Source organism: Camelus dromedarius, chromosome 23 (assembly GCF_036321535.1).
Source record: "Camelus dromedarius isolate mCamDro1 chromosome 23, mCamDro1.pat, whole genome shotgun sequence".
NCBI classification, from domain to species: Eukaryota; Metazoa; Chordata; class Mammalia; order Artiodactyla; family Camelidae; genus Camelus; species Camelus dromedarius.
This window is the reverse complement of record NC_087458.1, coordinates 7,020,957-7,041,620: the sequence shown is the minus strand read 5'-3', so window position 1 is coordinate 7,041,620 and position 20,664 is coordinate 7,020,957. Positions and strand designations below refer to the sequence as shown.

General features: G+C 53.2%; 2 protein-coding genes and 1 long non-coding RNA gene across 18 annotated transcripts; 1 reads left to right on the top strand and 2 right to left on the bottom strand.

Moving 5' to 3' along the window:
- Window positions 1-786: 786 nt before the first annotated feature.
- Window positions 787-9,998, bottom strand: RUSC1 (RUN and SH3 domain containing 1). Of its 7 annotated transcripts, XM_031436129.2 has the most exons (11): window positions 9,908-9,998; window positions 7,749-9,195; window positions 7,061-7,471; window positions 5,949-6,047; window positions 5,706-5,782; window positions 5,405-5,579; window positions 5,215-5,320; window positions 5,013-5,059; window positions 3,744-4,299; window positions 3,024-3,152; window positions 787-1,504 (listed from the first exon to the last, which is right to left on the bottom strand). In XM_031436129.2, the coding sequence occupies exons 2-11, from the start codon at window positions 9,112-9,114 to the stop codon at window positions 1,336-1,338; spliced, it is 3,135 nt and encodes a 1,044-aa protein (XP_031291989.2). In that variant the 5' UTR covers window positions 9,115-9,195; window positions 9,908-9,998; the 3' UTR covers window positions 787-1,335. The 7 variants fall into 7 exon arrangements, with proteins under 7 accessions (XP_031291989.2, XP_031291990.2, XP_064333894.1 ...); XM_031436130.2 differs by lacking the exon at window positions 7,061-7,471; XM_064477824.1 differs by lacking the exon at window positions 9,908-9,998 and having other exon boundaries at window positions 7,749-9,528.
- LOC116148118 (uncharacterized) lies at window positions 6,821-19,336 on the top strand. 8 transcript variants are annotated; one of them, XR_010377479.1, is made up of 3 exons: window positions 6,838-6,972; window positions 10,957-15,191; window positions 19,165-19,336. It is a non-coding gene; the product is annotated as an uncharacterized LOC116148118 (long non-coding RNA). The 8 variants fall into 8 exon arrangements; XR_010377480.1 differs by lacking the exon at window positions 19,165-19,336 and adding an exon at window positions 15,402-15,957; XR_010377478.1 differs by lacking the exon at window positions 19,165-19,336 and having other exon boundaries at window positions 6,821-6,945; window positions 10,957-15,957.
- On the bottom strand, window positions 10,243-19,158 carry FDPS (farnesyl diphosphate synthase). Of its 3 annotated transcripts, XM_010979744.3 has the most exons (11): window positions 19,049-19,064; window positions 17,965-18,183; window positions 17,727-17,889; window positions 16,274-16,414; window positions 12,838-12,918; window positions 12,568-12,690; window positions 12,110-12,198; window positions 11,942-12,014; window positions 11,211-11,288; window positions 10,987-11,121; window positions 10,243-10,495 (listed from the first exon to the last, which is right to left on the bottom strand). In XM_010979744.3, the coding sequence occupies exons 2-11, from the start codon at window positions 18,141-18,143 to the stop codon at window positions 10,295-10,297; spliced, it is 1,263 nt and encodes a 420-aa protein (XP_010978046.1). In that variant the 5' UTR covers window positions 18,144-18,183; window positions 19,049-19,064; the 3' UTR covers window positions 10,243-10,294. The 3 variants fall into 3 exon arrangements, with proteins under 3 accessions (XP_010978046.1, XP_010978054.1, XP_064333899.1); XM_010979752.2 differs by lacking the exon at window positions 17,965-18,183 and having other exon boundaries at window positions 19,049-19,158; XM_064477829.1 differs by lacking the exon at window positions 17,965-18,183 and having other exon boundaries at window positions 17,727-17,868; window positions 19,049-19,158.
- Window positions 19,337-20,664: the final 1,328 nt, after the last annotated feature.

Genomic DNA, 20,664 nt, shown 5'->3' with positions numbered 1-20,664 from the left:
GCCAAACACAAAAAGCAAAATTTAAAACGGTAGCAGACAAGTAACAAATTGACCAGGAATGGGGAACATTGTCTTAGAAAATGGCGAAAGTATGAGACATCTGAGTCTAACCAGCCCTGCCCCTGAGTATTTCCAATGCTTTGGATCTAAGATTATGTCAATAAAGTCCTTTCTCCTAACACCAGCCCATCGTGCTCTTCCCTCATCTTTGGGAACTTGGTTAAAACTTAGATTTCTTTCCCCTGTGTTTCACCTCATAGTTCTAAGCTTTCCCCCTAACTTTCCTGTTGCCTGGTTACAATAATAGCTTTCTATTATTCTAACCTTTCAGTGAGTCTCCTGTAGGCACTCATAGTGACTTCCAGCCCCATCCTTGAAGCTCTAGGGTATTTAGCTTTGCTCAGTTCAAAAGACTGAAAGGAAACTCATTAACTACTAACAAAGTAATAGATAAGTTAGTTATTATACTTCCAGAATGGTGATATTAAATAGAAAAAAATGTCATTTCTTGAAACCCTTTAATCCTCCCCATCACCTCAGATATGAATCTAATGAATGTAATTTCAAGGGCTAAGTCTTCCCAACTCTATCTACTCAGGCTACCTTATTAGTCTCACCAAGCGAAGCAATCAAGTCCCGGACTAGAGAGGCACTTACGCGATTCAGGCACCAATCAGGGGCTTCTTCTCCATCCCTCAAGGAACAGTAAGCACTGGCCCTCCCCATAAGAGGGCCTCCCTCTTCTCCCCCACAGACTGTATTCTGAAACCAACAGTGACAGACACATTCAACTCCCACACTTTATTGGGACAAAGGAAGGAGGCAGACCACACCACAGGCCCACCCACCAGGGGTGTCCCGACTTCAGCACCTAGTACAGCATGAGCACATCGTAAATACAGGCAATGTGGGGAGGGTGGAGTGGGGGGAGGTTCCACACAGGAAGGAGACTAGAGTCCCTTCTAGGGAACTGAGGCATATACTGTACTGGCACAGTCCACTTACAGATGAAGAAGACGGAGGGGGGTGGGGGGCAGGTGGCTAGATTTCCACTTTGCAGATAGGACGGGAGATATTCCCTTATGCAGATTGGAAAGAGATGGAAATTCCTTCTTATATATTTGGAAGAAGAGCAGATTTCGCCTTATAAGTGGGCATGGGAGGGAAGAAGGAAAAGTTTACTTATTAGCAGAGTTGGATGTGGGAGGAAAGTGTCATTTTTGCAGACAGGGAAAATGCTTCAGGAATGATCAGTTTACATGGGTTAGTGTTCACAGGCCATTCCATTCCAGATGACAGGAGGGCAAGAGATGCAAAAAGGGAAAGATCCTAGGCCTAGAGAACAAGAGAAGTGTACCCCACAGGCACCAGCCCCTCCACTCCATCCCTCCCACAGCGGAGCCAGTCCTCATCCACAGTGGCGACGACACGCAGCACTTCCCCACGCCGAAAGCTCAGCTGGTCGGGTCCTGCAGCAGTGTGATCACAGAGAGCCCGGACTGCCCTGTGAGGAGCCAGAGGGAAATGCTGGGATGAAGTGAGGCAGGGGTGCTGTCCCCAGCCTCATCTTCCCACTGAATGGAGCTTCCCTCGGTTTAGCTCAGTGAAAACTGACTGGGCTCTGGAAAAGACATAGGGACCATCTATCAATATGTTGATTCTGTCTGGGGCCCCAGCCCTCTCCTGAGCTCCAAGCCCACTCCTCAGCTGCTTATTTGACATGACTTGCACTTCCCTGGTGCTTCTAACTGACCATACGCAAACTAAGTGACTCAGCCCTCTAAACCAGTCCCTCCTCTCGTGTCCCCTAGAGTACACAGCACTACCTTCTACGCAGATGCTCCTGGCCAAAACCAGGGTGTCTCAGCCCTTACATTCAGTCAATCACCAAAACTTGTTTGGTGTTTGTATCTCCCACTACTGCATTTACCTTTCTCTTCAATCTAGATAAAGACTGCCATTATCCTAGTGTGGGCCTCTAGCCTCTAGCTGGACCACTGCATATAATCTAACTGGTTTGCCTAAATCTCTCTTGATCTCCCTCTCCAGCTCTGTTCGCCACACAGCAGTCAGAGATCCTAAAACATAAGCAAGCAAATCATCCTCAGGCTTAAGACCCTTCAGAGGCTCCCATTGCCTCAGAGGGAAATCCAGTTTCCTTAATTGGCCTACTGAATCCTCCAACCTCCCCATCACTGCTGCCAGCATCCACCACTCCAGCCACAACCCATCATGTACCCATAGTTCCTCCCTTACCACACTCGGGCCTCTTCACCTTTGCATCCTGTTCCTTCTGCCAGATGCACACCCCACACCATCACTGGCCCTTCCCTGAGTCCACAAATCTAGGAAAGACGCCCTGTCTATAGGGCTCCAAAGGACTCAGTCTTCCCTCCCTAGAATCTTTACCACACAGAATTGCAACTGCTTGTTCATTCATTGATATCTGCACTGGACTACAAGCTCCACGAGGGCAGAGACTCCCAGCATGTTTCCCTTTGCATTCCCTCCCCTAGCATAATGCTTGGCACATAGTAAGTATTTGAAAAATACTGCTGAATGAATCAAAAGTCAAGAAGCCTAGCTCATTGGATTAAGAGACCTCAAAAGAAGCCAGACTCTAAAGTCGATGCAGCCCCTGGTCCCAAATTAGAAGACCCCAGCCACTAAAGGGAAGCACAGCCCCTGAGTGGACACACATAGGCACACTGTGTACACATACAGTAGTAAATGTTACCACTAAAGGGCACCTTCTATGTGCCGGATGTGTTTATAAAATTATGTTGAGTCTTCACAACAACCATAACAAAAGTATAAACTATCCTCTTTTCACAGAGAAAGAAACTAAGGTTCGGAGAACTTAATGTCACACCAATAATAAAAAGCAGAGATGCAATGCAAGCCAAGCACTGACTGTACAGCCCAAGGCCTTTTACACCGCCACTCATCCACTGTGAAGACAGAAAAACACATGTGAATAACGCACACGTGCACACCAGCACGTTCTCCCCGATCCTCCCTACCTGTGGGTCTGCGCCATGCTGGATGCTGACGCCTCCAGATCCTCAGGAGAAGAGGGAGTCTCGGGAGGTGCCCCCCGCCTCACCAGAGTCAACACACTTACTGTCGGGGGCAGCCAGCTGGATGGTCTCCTGGAGGAAAGGACACAGGGTCACAGAAGTCACCCCCACCTCCAGAAAAAGAACCCAAGTGACCAGGGTTTTGGAGGGAAGAAGAGGCTGAGGGGCCCGACTGTGGTTCAGAAGAGGTCAGGAGCTGGTCACTGCAGAGGGCAGAGTAGCAGCTGTGGAACACAGTTACCTTTAGGGTGATTAGGGAGGTGACAACAAAGGTCTACAACACCAAAAACCACAAAGGAACCTATGGAACCAGCAGGCTTAGAGAAGCCCAGAGGGTCCCTGGAGAGTACCTGAAGCCATTAAAGAGCCACCAATGGTCAAACCCTAGAGCAGCAGTCAGCAAATCTTTCCTTTTTTTCTAGAGGACCAGAAAGTAAATATTTTTGGCTTTGCGGGTCAGGAGGCATAATGGACAACATTATGTAGATATTTACATTACTGTTAGGACGTAACTACTTAAGAACGTAACCATTTTTAGCTCATGGCCGCAGAAAAGCAAATTGCCAATATCTGACCTGAAGAATCCCTATCGAATTTCAAATTGGGATGACTGGGGGCTCTGAGAGGGTCAGAGGTCAGGGAAGGGACCAGGGACCCCATTACCTGGACTTCGGGGCTCCACCCTCAGTTTCTGTGAGGCCCCCAGGCACTCCAAACAGTCTCCCCAGCCATACGCCTCTGCCAGGTGCCGCTTCCTCTGCGGGCGGCGATCTCTCCTGCACGACCTCAGCTGCAGTCCCTGACCCGTGTCGCCTGGATCCCCACCGGGGAAGAGGGAAGCCCTCAGTGCCCCCAGAGGCATAGACTCGGGAGGCCTGGGTCAGCTGCTCCCACCAGCTGCCTCGGGTGGGAGGACTTGAGGGGGCGGAGGGGTCTGGAGGGGTCTCCCCAGAAGCCCCCCGGAGGCTCTGGGCCAGTCGCCCCCCCCAGTGCAGCATGGCTTGCACAGTCTGCTGCAGGGCGGGAGGCGAGCCTGGAGGCGCACGGGCCTGAGGAGGGCCCAGGGGCAGGTGGTGGTGGTGCTCAAAGAGCAGGTCCAGGTGGAAGGTGAGCACCGACAATGGCTGCAGCAGGAGCAGCAGCTCCGTGGACAAGGAGGGGCAGCCACCCCGGGCCAGGGAGAAGAATCCGGTGGGCAGGTACAGGAGGGACAGCAGGCCTGTGAAAAAGCAGGCTAACATCAGCCCCTGCTCTGGGCCTAGTCCTGGAGGACTCCCTGCATTAGCCCACCAGTCAACAAACATCCTCCCAGGCCTCCTTCCACACAGGGCACTGGGGCAGAGAGGGGGACACGGTGAGGTGCAGGGCTGCCACATCCCTGCCTGCGTGGACCCACGGCCTACACGTATGGAGTCCCATGTAGAGCAAGTGGTGACAAATACATATGTATATATAAAAGGAGGGCTTGAGGGCCATGGAACCAAAATGGGCGGATGAGTGGGGAGTCAGGGTAAGTTAGCCTCGACGGAGGTGAGGGTGGAGCCTCACTGAAGGACTCAAAGAATGAGTGAAAGTTAAGGAGGAGGCAGGAGGGACAGGGAGGCCTATTCTAGGTGGAGGGACAGCAAAAGTGGGGCCCTGGGGCAGGAAGAACAGAAAAGGAAGACTGTCACAGGACCAGGGAAAGCCCGAGACCTGAAGGCAGGAGAAGAAGACAGGCCAGATAACCGAGACTTTGGAGGTTACAGTGAGGATTTGAGTCTTTCTTCCTATGGGCAATGGAACTCCTTCAGAGTTTTAAGCAGAAGAGTAATAAGATCAGAGATCTGGATTAGGATCATTCTGGCATCAGGGGGAACCAAAAGAAGGGATCCCTTTCCCTCCCTCTCTCACAGCCTAGCAACCCCATCCCCTCCCTCTTGAGCTTCTGACCTGCATCTTCCTGGAGACTGGAAAACCACAGCTCCAACTGCTTAGTGCTGGGGAGAGAGGAGGGAACGGAAGTTCAGGGAGGTGGACAACTCCACCTCCCTGTGGGTGGAGGATAGGAGATGAGATTGGAAGAGGGGAGGCCTTCCTTGGGGACATGGGGCACCCACCATGTGGGAGGGGTGCCAGAAAGAAGGCCACTCACTTGAGGAGGCCCAGGATGAAGGCATGGAAGCGGCTACGGCTGCTTCGCAGCGGGGCCAGACAGCTGACCTGGCTATACAGGGTTCCAAGGGAACGAGTGCTGGAGCCTGAGGACACAGGGTGCTGTCAGCCAGGCCCTAGGCCTGCCTGAGTCCCTGCCCCGGGCCCCGTCCCATACTCTCCCCCTTCACCTGGCTTCACAGAGGCCTCCACCACGCTCCAGGGGCTGCTCCGGCGCTGCCCAGTGATGAGGTCCTTCCGGAATGGCTTCAGCCCGTCAGCCACCAGGGCATGGAGGGCTGGGCAGAGGGTGGTCAGCACCAGGTGCCCCACATCTGGGCTCAGCCGGCTATCCCCCAACTGGGCCTACAGGCAGCACAATGGAAATGGGTCCACAGATACTTCCAACCTTTTTCCCACCAACGGTTCCTACACCGCCAGAGCTACATTCATCACTTCACCCCCACACCCCCCCTCAAGAGACAACTTCACCTTCTGAACCAAGTTCCGGGCGGCCCCGAAGTGCGAGATGATTTTATCCACTGAAGCGCTGACAGCTATCAGGAGACCTGGGATGGGGCCAGGGAAGGGAAGAAGCATCAAAGCCCCCTGTCTCTCCCCGGCACACCTGAGGGGCTTCAAGAGGCCGGTTTACGCAATCTGGGCCTAAGAGAGGAAGTCTAAGTGACGGGAGGTTGATTCCTAAGCCAAGGGTCAAAAGTCAGGATGTCCTACCTTTTTTCTGCTCCTGCAGCTGGCCAGTCCCACCCTGGGCTTCTGCCATCCACAGTCGCTGGGCCCCCGAGACGCCGGCGAATGACCAGGAGCTGCGGACTGGGATAAGGGAAGAAGGCAGTGACACTTACCAGGGGTTACCCCCAGGACTCCAGGCTTCCGCACGGGTCATCTCCTGTGGGTCTGCGGCTCCCTTGGAAAAGGGAGCACACGGCTGGGTGGAGGACAGGGCAGTCCCACCTGGGGCGAAATCCTGTGTGTATATATATATGCACTGCTACCCTGATCCCTCGCTTCCCGGTTCCCATTTCCCTTCCTCTGGGCCCAGCTCCCACCTCGTTGGTCCCCGGAAGTCTCAGAGTGGGACAGCCGCACTCACCTCCCGCCAGCCAGGCCTGGCAGGCGGGAGATAACTGGGCGAGGGAACGGAAGGGCAGCCCTGCGCCCGCCAGGGGCCCTAGTCCGGTTCGCGGGGACCCAGGGAACACGTGGGGAGCCTAGACCAATGGAAAGACAGACAAACGAGAATGGGAGGATAGACAGAAGGAAAGGAGACCCAAGGATTGGGAGGCTGGAAGGCGCCGGAAAGGGGAAACCCAGGTCCTACGCCAGCAATTCGGCGGGGGCGCCCCCTGCAGCCCAAGTGGGGCTGGCCCCGTGGAGAAGGAGTGACCAGAACTTCTTCAACCAATGAGATCAGCAAGCTTCACCCTCCACCCTTCCTGAACAAGCTGGGGGTCAGGCTCGAACTGCACTGGCCAGGGAATTCCACAGAGGGTGTGACCCAAGGTCCCTAACAATGGACTTGCTGGGACTCAAACTGAGTATAGAAGCCGGATAAGCCCGTGTCGACCTTACCCCGGCCTCTAGGGAGAGGGGCCAGGCCACGCAGAGGGGAAAGCAGCAACCTTTGCCCTGCACAGGGAGCCAGCAGGGCCAGACTCCCCAGGACCAATGAACTTGGAATCCACCCAGGTTGAAGGGCAGGACCCAGCCGGTAACCCCGGAAAAAACTCAAGTAGAGGTCTGGTGGCGGATGGGCGGGGCATTGGAGTGGGCGGGGAGGCCCCGCCTGAGGCGAGGCCAGCGGGGCTTGCCCGGGTCCATCTTACGTAGCCTGGGTGGAGGCGGTGGGCTCCTGGTCCAGCGAGGGGCCTTCGGCGGACGAGGTGGCGGTGGCAGCGGGGGGGCGGGTACCTGGCGGGGTGGGGAAGCCGCGGCGGGGAAGGTGCTACTTCTGGGAAAGAGCGGGGACAGCAGCAGTGCCAGCTCGGGGCTGGCCAGGCAGGGCAGGGCCCCTCGAGGCGGAGGCGAATAGGCTCCCACCGGGGACAGGCGGACAGGCAATAGCTTCTCCTCTGGGGAACTCGGCGCCCCCAGTAGCCGTAGCCCAGCGCCGGGCCAGCCGCCCAGAGGTGCCAGGAGCAGGGACCCAGCTGCGCCCAGGCCCCCACCCTCCAACAGGGGGCGCCCGTCAGCCGAGAACCGGAAAACCAGGGGCCGAGGGAGCAGGAGGGGACCGGCTGCAGGCAGGATTGGCGGGGCAGGTGCAGAGGGGAAGGAGGCCAGCGGGAAGGGCAGCCAGGCAAGGAGGGGCGGGAGAAAGAGGGAGCAAAGAGTTAGTCCCGTAACCCAAGGGTCCACCCAGTTTCCCTTTCCCGGAGCGCTCCCTGGTAGACAGGGACGGGGAGAATAGGTGACAGAGAATGAAGGGGAGACAAGGGGCCGGGTCGGAAGCTTTGGAGGCGTGGACAAGGCTGAAGCCCAGCCATCCTCTTGCTACCTCCTGCGGCTTCTTACCCTCAATGCCGGCCTGCGGGCCGGGCTCCTCCGGTTCCTTCGCGGCTGGGGCCTCCTCGCCAGCCGCGGGGCTGCCTGCCCTGCCCTCTTCGGGCTGCCCCTCTGCTATGGGCTGCAGCCCAGGTCGGTTCTTCTTCCTCCTGGGAGGGACGGGTGGAGGAGGGGGCCGGGGCGGGACCAAGGCCCAGCCAGCTGGGGGGTCTCGGGGCGGGACTGGCGGGGGCGGGGCCCGGCTTCTGGATCGGAGTTCCTTAAAGGTGGTGACTTCCCGGGGAGGCGCTGGGGAGCCGCCCAGAGACACTGTAGGGGGCAGCTCGGAGTCGGGCGAGAAGACTATGAGCCAGTCGCTGCGGTCTTTCTTGGCCTGAGGCACGAGGGGCAGCCCTGGGCCCCGCTTGCGCTTCTGGGCCAGCTCGTGGAAGGACGTGATTGTCCGGTGGGGCACCGGCTCCTCGCTGACGTCACTTCTCCATCCCCCATCAATTTTCCCTGCATCTGTTTTCGAGCCAGAATCAGTTATTCCTGTGTTGGTTTTCCAACCGGAGTCGAATTTTCCAGGTTCAGTTTTCCAGCTAGAGTTAGTATTCCCATTGACTTTCCAACCAGAGTTATTGTTCTCAGGGACTTTCCAGCCAGCTTCAGTTTTCTCTGTGTCTATTTTCCAAATGGGGTTGATTTTCCAACTGGGCTCGGTTTTCCCAGTATCGATTTTTTCATCATCGGCCTCTGGAAGGTCGGAGGTAGGGAGGTCCTGCTCCCCACCCTCGTCTTCTTCCTCTAGCCCTGGGGAAGGGAGGTCCTGGCAGGTGGTCAGGGCATTGCAGTTGGAGTCCAAGCCAGGGCCGGGTGGAGAGGAAGCTTCAGAGCAGGAATCAGGTGAGCAACAAAAGCTGTCTGGGGAGCAGGCGCCTGGGCCAGCGGAAGCCAGAGGGGAGCCCTGCTCCAGGGGGACGATGCTGGGCTGAGGGTGGATATCTTCGTTGCCAGGGAGTTCCCTGGAGTAGACTGAGATGGGGGACTCATCAGGGCTAAGATCTGAGCAGGAGCTGAGAGAGGAAGAGCAGCCCGGGTCCGAGGGAGAGGCAGCCCCCTCTTCCTCCTGTGCTGGGTCCTGCCTGTTTTCTAGGCCTGGCCCGTGCTCCTGGCAGCATCGGCAGGGCACAGCAGGGCTGTTGGAATTGGCGTCCACCAGGGTCCCACTGCAGGGGCCCCGACTCTCCTTGCCCCCAGTGTCCCCTGGGGGAGGGGATGTGCTCAAGGGCCCCTCCCGTAGCTCCGGACGGCGGGACAAGTGCAGGCCCAGGGAGACATGCTGGAGGTGGATGTGGTTGAGGTTGCAGAGTAAAGCCCTCTGAGGGGACAGCATGGTGCCAGTAGCGACAGGGTGTCCTCTAGAGAATGAGGATCGGGCCTCACATCCACGTACCTGGCAACCGCAGATGCAGACCTAGAAGACAGGGATGGTGAAACCCAGCCAGTGAGGGCGCGGGCCGCAGGAAGGACACCGAGGTGACCGGCGGCTGGAGCAGGCCTGGAAAGGCGACTTGCACAATATTTAAATGAGATGCAAATAGACATCTACTGGCCATTAGCTTCCGCTGCAGTGTTTGCAGGTGGAGTCGGATGTAACCCCCCAGGGAATGGGGCGGGGAGGGTCAGAAAATGCGGCTGCGCTCTCGGATCTCCTTGGAGGTGCGGGGGCTTGTAAAAGGATGGGGCCCGGAATGGACTCCAGGTCCTTTCTGCTGCAGTCTGGCGCTGCCCCTCACTCCCAGGGGAAGGGACTAAGGGAAGCAACCAAGGGAAGCCCCGCCCAGATGCTCTGAAAAGGGGTTGCGGTAGGGGGTTGGGGGGTAGGTGTATCTGCCTGGTTAACGCAGGAAAGGGGCGGGCGTGGGGGAAAGGACAGAGCAGCCATCAGGATGTCAACTCTGCCTGGCAGGCCAGCCTGCAGAAACGCCGGGCTCCAGCCTACATCCGCGGTATACCTTCGACCCTGCTCGGGACAACGATGTGTCTGTCCTTTCTATCCGCACTTGTCTCTGTCATCCAGCTACCACCCCACCCCTTCTCTATTCAATTTTTTTACTGCTCCCTTCTGCTGCCCCGCCTTGCGTGCCCCGATGTCCATCCACACCCATAGACCGAGCCATCCTCACCAGGGTCCTTCTTCAACTGCTCCGGCGTTGGGCTTCTCCGCGGCTCCCAGGGTCCCCGCCCGGCCCGCAAAGACTGGAGGGGAGGGGCCGCTAGGACAACCCCCCAGCGCTGCGCAGCCGCGCCCCTTCGCGCATGGGCGTGGCACGGCTCAGACCCAGCCCCCAGCGCTTGACGTCTTGCCTATGTCACCCACCCAAGCCCAGCTTCTACCGCTTTAGATACGTCCTAAGCTTTCAGTCCCAAGGGGTCCTGGCTTCCATGCAGACACCTCCCCACCTTGCCCATTCTGAACAGAGCTGCGCCCCTGGCTGGCACAAGCAGGAACAGAACCACGTGTTAGACAATAATTTATTGAGAGCCTCCCCTCCACACCTTCAATCTCTAGGTCACTTTTTCCGCTTGTAGATCTTTTGTGCGAGCCCCAGGAAGATGGCTGCGGGCAGAGGCGCAGCATACTGCTCGATGAGACCCATAAGGTGGCTGTAACTATCTTCCTCGTACTGCATGAACACGGCCGGCAGATTCATCTCCTCGTAGAGTGCCTTCACCCGGGCCACCTTCTCAGCCTCCTTCTGCCCGTAGTTCTCCTGAAGGGTTGGAGGCAGGAAAGTGGACTTAGCCTTCACCCAGTGCCTCCAGGTCCCCTCCACTTCCCTCATCCAGATATTCCAGAATATCTCCAGGGCCATTCAATCCATTCTGGTCTCCAATTTCAAGTGTCTTGAGTGTCTAAGATCTTGAACCTTCCCTTCCCCACCCCAAATGCTCAGATACTGGCTCAGGCCTGTTCCCTCTACCCCAGAGGTTTCTCAAACTTGGCACTACTGAAACTTTTGGCTGGATAATTCTTTGTGTGGGAAGCTATTCTGTGTGTTCTAAGATGTTTGGCAGCATCTCTGGCCTCCACCTACTATTGAGCTACCTGTAGTACGTGCACACACACCAGGTTTTGACAACAGAAAATGTCTGCTGAGACAGTGCCAAATATCCCCTGGGGTGCAAGATGACCCCTACTTGAGATCCACTGCTCTATCCCCTTTTTCAGCAGCTCAGGGATCCACAGCCCCCTCTCAGGCACCTGCAGGATCTGGCGCTGTTCCGGAGAGGCCCGCTGCAGACACTGAACCACCAGCCAGCTGCACTTGTTGTCCTGGATGTCAGTGCCGATCTTGCCTGTCACACTGGGATCCCCAAAGAGATCAAGGTAATCATCCTGGGCAGGGGGGCAGAGAAGGAGGAATGAGGAGGCTCGAAGTTAGAAAGTTGGAGCCTGTTCTCTGCCCGTGCCTCACGCCTTCCTACCTGAATCTGAAAGAACTCCCCCATCTCCAGCAGGATCTTCTTGGCATTGGCATGCTCCTTCTCCCCATCAATGCCCGCCTACAGTGCAAAGGGGATGGTTAAGCCATACACCAGAGGTGCCTTCATCTTCCTGGCTGCTTCCTTCTAGATCTTGCCCTAGTGCAGCTCAAAATCTTCTCTCCTCTTCTTTCAGAGATCCCTGACCTCCCTGATCTAGAAAGTCCTGACCAATGGTCTAGCCTCTATCCCACTTATTTTAGCAAGGCCTTCCTGCGAGTCATGGCAGGTGAGTCCATCCTGGAGGCACTTGGACTATTTCTTCTCTCATGAGGCTCAGTCCCTGAGTCACTCTAATCCTTCCTAATCTTTTTGCCATTTCCAATTTCTTTCAGCACAAAAAGGAAACTTGGAGAAGCAAGGTCACTGTGGGAAATTAATCCCACTGAGTGCTTTGAAATCCAGTCTCCTCCCCACTCCTATCCATACTTAGATGGAGGATTTATTGTTCCCCCTGATGGGTCGATCACTTTCGTGTTTCAACAGTCCCGTAAACTTGGGATTTTATCCTCATCTTACAGCTGAGGAAAAAGACAGAAAGATTAAGTAACTTGCTCAGTCACAAAGCCATGGAGGGGAGGGGAAGCACCAGATTATCGGAAGTGGTCTGCTCTGTGGCCTCCTCTCCAAAAGCCCCATCAGCAGAGCAGCAAGGGATGGGGAGGCTCACTCACCATATACATGGCAGCAGCCACAGGAAGGTAGAAGGAGTAGAAAGCTGTCTTGTACTTGACAATAGATTTGTACCTGAGTAGGGGGAAAAGATAAACTCCTCAGGAGGACAACGCCCACCCAGAGCAGCCCTCCCTCACTGCCCAGATATGGTTCCCACTGTCCCTCACCTTTTCTCAGTGAATCTGCCAAGATCCACATTGCCCTGGGTGCCTGTGATGAGGTCCAAGGTCTGTCCGATCTCAGTCTGATAGGAACTCTAAAGAGGAGGATGATGACCCATGACCTGGGCTTTCTCCAGGGCTGGGGAGCCCTGAAATCCTGGGCCCTACACCCCATACCAGTTGGCAACTGGGTGGTCAGAAAGGCAGCAGGAGGGAGAGAGGGCCCCAAAACTCAAGGCCCATACAGTGTCACACCCAGCCCTGTATCACTCCTCCTTCCGATCACACAGACACAGAAGGCCTTCTTCCCACCGCCATCCTCCCCAACCAACTCCCTTCCTCCATTTCTTCCCCTTCCCAGTAAACCCAGGTACCTCCTGTGCCCTGAAACAAGCTAGACAAGAAATGTCTTTATACAGGCCAAGGCTACGGTGTCTGAGCATTAGCCCTTGTCTGTAGCACACCTGCAGGAAGAGCTCGATCAGATTCAGGTAATAGGGCTGCTCCCGGCAGTAGAACTTCAACAGGCGGTAGATAGTTGCTTCCAGGAGAAAAGCATCATTGATGGCATCCAAACCTATGCCTGGCTGTCAGGGACATAGAAAAACAAGCCATCCATCTCTGGCCTAGACTCATACCAAGAACCCAAAACTCTGAACACCTCCAGGGACTCTATGTAACCACCTCCTGGCGGCCTGTTCCCCTGCCCACCGCTACCTTCCCGCTCACTTTACCTTCTGATACCAGCAGATCTGCCCCCGCCGGGTGAGGGATGAATCCATGATGTCATCTGACACCAGAAAGAAGGCTTGGAGCTAGGAGGAGAAGAAGAGTGGAACAAGGGCCCCAGGGCTCCTTATTACTGTTCCTTCTACCAGCGACAGAGCTGCTGCTTTTGCAAATCACTGAGCTGGGAAGGAAGGTCAGCAGGGGGAGGCTGAGGACTGCTGGTCTGTGCGGCGGGGCTCCAGACAGTCACATGACCTCTTAGGCTCAGGCTTCCCAACTAGAAAATGGGACAAAAACCCCCTTGTTTTCACAGTAAGAGACCACAACAGATCTGACATCTCCAGACAAGCAGCCTGAGAAGATCCCTGATAACAGGGCGATGATGAAACATCTTCATACACCGCACTCTTCTTTTGCCAGGAACTTCATTGAAGACTTTAAGATTTCTTCATGCAATCGGACTTTATATGACTTCTGGAAAAAAAAGGCTGTTCCCTTGTCATCCCCAGGCACTCCACTTACACAGTCCAGTGACCAGGAGTATGTAAAAAACCCCACCTCAGGGAGCTCATTCAGGAGTGCAGGTCTAATAGGATAGAACTGAAGTCTGACTCCCAGTAACTTTCACCCATGGGTCTTAAACATCATCAGAGGGCGGACTCTTCTGAGTGCCAGCCTACATGAAGATACCAGAACGTGCTGGTTTTCCCACTGCACTGTGAACTCCTTGGAGGCAGGGATGATGTGTTTGCCCTCTTGGCATTCCCAGAGCCCAATATAGCGCTGGTCCCAGAGTGGGTGTGTCATAAACTTTGTCTAAGAAATAAAAGAGAACGAAGCACTGGAATGTGCCCCATGATACTTCTTACAGACAGGCCACACCTTCTGGTTCCTTCAAAGAGCTTTGCAAGATAGGGTTTTTAAACCTTCACCCCATCCTGATCCCTGTGCGTGCTCAAGTGGATCTCAACTGCTCAGAGGAGTGCCCAACGCCACCCCCAGCTCAGGCATGGGCACTGCAGAAACGGCCACGGCGACCTGCGACCACAGCTCTTGTTCCAGGCAAAGTCCTTGGGGAAGGAGGCATCCATCTGCACCTTGACCTCTGACCTCACCCTGGGGTGGAGCCTGGGCTTTCCACACTGGGGGCACATGTTTTATCTACAGTGTGTTTATTTGGATTGGCACTGTTTCCAAGAAGCCACCAGTTCACTGACTCTCCCAAGAGTGATGACAAGGGCCATCTGGTTTCAACCAGCACCACTCAACCAAGATCTCTGAAGGGCATTCATTCTGTGGCCTCCCTCAATCTTCTCTGCTCCCTCAACTGCCCTTTTTATTAGGGAAACTTTAGATCTATAGGGAGATTTAAATCTAAACTATCACAGCATGGGGCTGGGTTTTAGTAATCTTCCCAGGTATGTGCTATAGTGAGAAGTAATGGAAAATATACCATATTACCTTTGCAGCATTCTTACCAAAATCTTTACCCTAATTAGTATCATGAGGAAATAATCAGACTGTGAGTCACTCTACCAAATAAGTGGCCTAGACTGTAAGAAAAGTTAATCATGATGGAGAAACAATTCTAAAGATTGAAGAAAACTACTAAATATAATGTATTACTCCTGCTTGGATCCTGGATGTTCAAAAAAAAAAAAAAAACCTATAATGGACAATTGGGGGAGAATTCGGAATATTTAAATATGGAATATACATTAGATAATATCACTATATCGATGTTGGATAATTTCGCTAAGTATCTTCGATGTTGCTATGAGCTGAACATGCCCCCCAAAATTCCTGTTGAAATCCTAACCTTCAAAGATGGCATTAGAAGGTGGAACCTTTGGGAGATGCTTAGGTCCTAAGAGTGGAACCCTCATGGAAGGGATTAGTACCCTTGTAAAAGAGACCCCACAGAGCTCCCTAGCCACTTCTACTTGAGGACACAACAAGAAGGTGCTGACTGTGAACCAGGAGGAGAGCCTCCACCTGATTGTGCTTGGACCTTGAACTTCCCAGCCTGCAAAGCGGGAAGACATAAACTTCCATTGTTTATAAGTTACCCAGTCTGGGGTATTTTGTGGTGGCAGCCAGAAAGGACCAAGACTGATGTGATGTATTGTGGTCATATAGGCAAATGTCCTTGTTTTTAGGAGGTTAATGAAGTAGAAAAATAAGAGATTAAAGGAGATGAAGTAGAAGACAAAAGACAGGAGCAGAAATTATAACACATCATCCAGAACCACGGAGGACAGCTCGAATAGCCTCTTGGGGAAGTGACGGCATTACAGCTGTGTTTGGAAAAAAAAAGAAAAAGAGTAACACTCCCAGGTGAACCTACAGCACAGCTAAGGTTAGTAACAACTGATTCTACCAGGCTCTCCCCTCCCTTGGCCCCAAAGCTCCGCCCTATCCTCCTGCCCTTCCCTCCTTGCCTGTTGGCTCAGTGTTTATGGGCTCCTCAGCCCCTCCTTATCCCTAGAGGGGCACCTCTGTCACCCAGGGCCTGTCCTCAGTGATGCCATCATCCCTTTACCCCAGGAGTCAAATCTCTATTTTCCAGCCCCATCTCTCTCACGAGCACCAGACTGAAATTTCCAGCACCTGCAAGACAGACAGCTCCATCTGACCTGTGCTCATAAGGAGAATGCGGTGTGGCTGACTCTGACTTGTCATGTCCTCCCTCGGGCCAGCTGCTCCTCTCCGCAGGCCAGGGTCACCCGTCACTCACCAAGTCCTGAGCGTCTTCCCTTCTGGGCTCATTGTCACCCTCCTCAGGGCCTGGCATCCCTTCCAGAACCCAGTCCCCCTGTCACCAGTGAAGAGTTAAGGACAGGCCAGCATACCATACACCTTCCAGGGCCAAATGAGCCGGGTATAGGAGATGAGACGATGTGGAGATGGGAGCAAAGCAGAGAGAGACAGACCCACACAAGAGAGTCCATGCACTGTCTTGGGGAAGTGGCCTCAATTCGACTTCAGCCAGCTGTTGCTACATGGGAATCTGGCTCCAGATCGAGCAGTTTTCCAAGTGATGCTAGAAATCTGGGTCATTATGTGAAATATCTTCTTTGTTAAATTTAGGGAACTTAATTTTTAAATATTTTCAGAAACTATCAGTGGGCTTCCAGTTTTCGATTTCTGCTGTAGAACAATCTTCTAGAAGGACTATGTCACTTTTGTGGCTGCCCTCTGCTCAGAGCAAAGAGTTAATACCTTATGCTGAGTTCCAAGGTCCTGGCCTACAGTTAGTCTATAGGGAAAGCGTGTACCTACTGGCAAGAGCCTCCCTACGTGTGCTAGCCCTTGAGTAATTCACTAAGTTTGGCACAGAAATACAATCAAGAAACAAGTTTCAGGTCCATCCCTGCCCGTCCCATTCAGGGTACCCCCACTCTTGTACACCTCTTCTCCTGCCCTTCCCCATCCTCTCACCAGTTCCACACACCAGCCCACGGTCAGGGCCCGCTGGATACTATCAGCATCCTGCTTCGTCGGCTCCACCAGCTCCCGGAACACTATTAGCACCGTCAAACCCCGCTGGTACTTGCCTCCAATGGCGTTGTACTCCAGGACCTGGGGGCAAGGGCAGAGGGACAGGGCATCAGAATCCAGAGAGCAGCCACTCAGATTTCTCCTTGCCCTCTCCCACTTCCAACCCTAACCCCTCCCCCTCCAGGGAGCCTCTGGAGTTGCTACTCTCTTAGCTTCTTCCCCCAAGTCCTAGAGCACAGCCAGAAGTTCCCCAGTCGCCAGGCTCTCTCTGCCTTGTCTTCCTCAGTAAATTTACTAGAGATTAAAATCTGCTCCCAAGCCCAGCATGGGGCTTGAACCTGGGGAAAACTCTGTACATGCTACAGGAGTGGTGGCATGTTCAGGTCTCTCCTTCACCCCATCCCCAGCCCCACCTCTCCCAGACTTCCCCTTCCCAGCCCATGCCTCCCCCCACAAACACCTCCTTCTACCCATAGTTCAACCCATCTGTAAATAAAAGGCCTCTCTCATTTATTAAAGACAAGCCCCCCTCCACCTCCAAAGTTGGCCAGAGGATAGCTTGGAGGGGACCCAGGTTGGGGGACCCATCCCCGACTCCTCCAGGAGGAGGCATTTCCTGCTGGGGCCTCTCATTTTGCCTTCTGCTGCCCTGCTGTCAACCAGATTTAATTCATTGGGGAGAGTTCCCTTTTAATCTCCTTCCCAGTGTAGACAGATCTCCTTTTCCTTAGTTCCCCTCAGACAAATGAGAGAGCACTGATAAAAAAAAAAAAAAATTACTAGAGGGGGGCAGTGGGGGAGGGTATAGCTCAAGTGGTAGCGAGCATGTTTAGCATGCAGGAGGTCCTGGGTTCAACCCCAGTACCTCCTCCAAATATAAATAAATAAACCCAATTACTTCCCCCTCATTTAAAAAAAAAGAAAAAAATTTTCTTTAATTACTAGAAACTCCAAATGAATAAAGACTTAGGCAACTGAAGTTTCCCAGCAATAATTCCTGTCCTAGAGCAGGAGTTTCTGATGACACGTTAGCTTCACTCAGGCCTACCTCAGACTGCCTTCCTCCCAGGTCCCTGCCAAGGTAGCACCTTATGATTTCTGGACACCTAATGCCCTTTCTCAACAAAATCAAAGACCCACCAGGTTCAAGGCCTTCACCTCCAGCGCCCACCACCCCCATGCTAAGCGGTTTGGATGGTCCACCAGGACCACAAGGCAGGATGGCTGGGCTGAGTAAATATACCTGCCCAGGCCCCAACTCATCCAGAGCTAACCCAGAGTCACTCAGGTAAAAGCCTGTTCCCAGACCTGCCAAAAGTACCCCAAAAGCCGGAGCTGGGTCCCACACATGCACAGAGTGACCAAAGATTCACTCAAGTTGTAAATCCCTCACCTTCTTCAAGCGGGCAACAGCATCTCCTATCTCTGGGTGCCCAGTATCCTCCTCAGTGAGCACCTTGACAATCTGGGAGAAGTGCTGGATGAAATTCTGCCTTTCTTGGGCATAAACGTCCGATTTCTGATCTCCATTCATTCTGAGGGAGGAGTAAAATGTTCTGAGGAGAGGGAGGACAAGTCAGAAAGCTAATCAGCTGCTCCCCTCCCCACGGCCCCACCCACACCACACTCACCGAGGCTCCTCTGTCCACGCTTGGCACCAGCAGCGGGTAATGTGCCAGGCCCCCAGGACTGGGCACCCATGCACCAGAGAGGGCCGCCGTAGGGGACCCAGCCACCTCTCCCGGGGCGCCCAGCAGGGGGCCGGCAGCAAGAAGACCCCCACAGATCTCAGCCAGCGGGACAGGGGCATCACGGAGGGGGTGGCATAGGGAGGGGGCACCGAGTACTCCCTGCGGGAGTAAGCACCAAAGGCAGATGCACAGTGGCAGTTCCCCAGGTCATCTCCCAAACTTTTACCCTCCGTACCCAGAATGCCCCGCTGTCTTCTGGGTTAAGCTTGAGGGCATTTACAGGAAGAAATGCAGGGAACAAAAAGTTTGGCTAGGTGACTGAGACTCAACTGACTGTACTTAAAATAGGTGTGGCTAGAACTTACTGCCACCTAACTTTATCCTCCTCAACCATCAACTCCTCCTCCAGGGAGCCTCTGGAATTGCTACACTCTTGGCTTCTTCCCCCAAGTCCTGGAACCCAGCTAGAAGAGTCCAGAGTAAAGGACCTCAGGACCGGGGGCTGGGAGAAGCCTTAAATCACCCTATTTTATAGAGGTCAAGCTGAGGCTCTAGGAGGTAGGGAGACACCTGGGGAATGGCAGTGCCAAATCTAGAACCCAAGACTCTCCCAGTAGGCAAAAGAGGGGTGCGCAGGCTCTGAGGTGCCCCAAGAAGAGAAGTGAAAACGGAAACCCTGAGTGCTCTGGACATGTGGTCTATGGCTCTGGGACTGGGCGTCCAGAGCCTTACAGAGCTGGGACCGCAGACAGCCTTGGAGCAACACTGGGCTGATGGGGACGGTTCGCAGCGAAAGAGCAAAGCAGTGTGCAGGCATATTGGGGGTTCCAGGAAAGCACATGGCAGAGTTCGGGAGTTTCTGCACATCCGCAGGATCAGCCAGTTGGTGCTACCAACGTCCAAAACGGGGGAACTCCGACACAACAGACTGGGCCTCCTGTGCCTCAAAGTACTGCTACAGAGCTTAGGCTGAGTTTCTAACCTTTGCCTCCAGTCCCAGCCCCAGCCCCGCAACCTCTCTCACCTGTTCCTGGATGCCGGTTTGCTGGTACAGATTGTTGGCGGGGTACTCCTAAAAGCCGGAACCACTCCACGCTCAGCTCTCTGGGTCTAGTAGTTCTCGATCTCTTTTCACTATAGGAAGAAATGCCTCGGTGGACTACAATTCCCGGCATACCACAGGAGGGACAAAGACAACGCGATCTAGCGTGGGCTGGCTGGGCGGAGACGAGCCGCACTGATTGGCTGCTTCCCCTCGTATGAGCATGGGGCCCTGTAACCAACAACCAATGGAAGGGCTGCGCCCCGGGCAGAACGCGAGGAGTTGGAGTGGGCAGAGGGTGGGGTGGGAGTGGAGGCGCCACGGTGAAAGAGAAACAGACTGGGGATTCCCTGCACTCTGCCTTCCAGCTTTAACCTTTTACAACGCACTTCAGTTGCCATTATCTTCCTATGCAGTTGAGAGGTTACTAAAATCCAGCAGAACCAGCTTTGCCACTTACTGGTTCTCTAACTTCTGCAAATCATTTAACTGCTCTGATCCTCGGTTAACTTCCTTGAAACTGATTTCCGTCATTTGTTAAATAACACCATGAGCCAAAGTATATGAATGCTTTAAGAGCTCAAGAAAGATAAGACTCAGATCAGAAGCTAGAAGCCTCATCCCCTATACACACATACACACAATGCTTACCCACCCACCAGGGCTTGACCTCGTTGGCTCCTTCATTAACTCTTCCAAATCCCAGTAACTTGACCCATCTGGAGCTATAGACTACCTAGGACAGAAATGGTTTGTCACAGAAATGGTTCTGTCATTATGGAACAAAAATTATCGTGCAAGGATATACACTTTTACCACTGTTATTCAACATTGTACAGCCAAATTGGAAAAGTAAAAATCTATTTCACAGAGTATATGATCTTGTATATAGAAACACCACAAGAAAGCTATTAGAGCTAATAAACTCAGCAAAGTTGCAGGGTACAAAAGCAACATGCAAAAATCAGTTGTGCTTCTACATACCTGCAATGAACAGTCTCAGAAAGGAAATGAAGAAAGCAATCCTATTTATATTAGCATCTAAAGTAATAAAATACCTAAGAATAAAATTTAACCAAAGAGGTGAAAGACTGTACATGGAAAACTATAAACCATTATTGAAAAAAAATTAAAGACCTAAATAAATAGAAAATATCCTACATTCTTGGGTAGGAAAACTTAATATTGTTAAGTCACTCAAAGTGATCTACAGATTCAACACAACCAGTATGAAAATTCCAGCAGAACTTTTTTGGAGAAGGGGAAAACTTATCTTCAAATCCATATGAAACTGCAAGGGGCCCTGAATAGCTAAAATAATCTTGATAAAGAAGAGCAAGATGGGAAGAGTCATAATTTCCACTTTCAAAACTTACTAAAAGGTAATCAAAACTATGTGGCTCTGGCATAAAGACAGATATATAGACCAATGGAACAGAATTGAGAGTCTAGAAATAAACTCATAAATCTGTGGCCAATAGGTTTTTGACAGAGGTACCCAGTCCACTCAATGGGGAAAGAACAGTCTCTTCAACAAATGGTACTGGGAAATTGGATTTCCACATGCAGAAGAATGAAGTTGGGAGCAGGGTATAGCT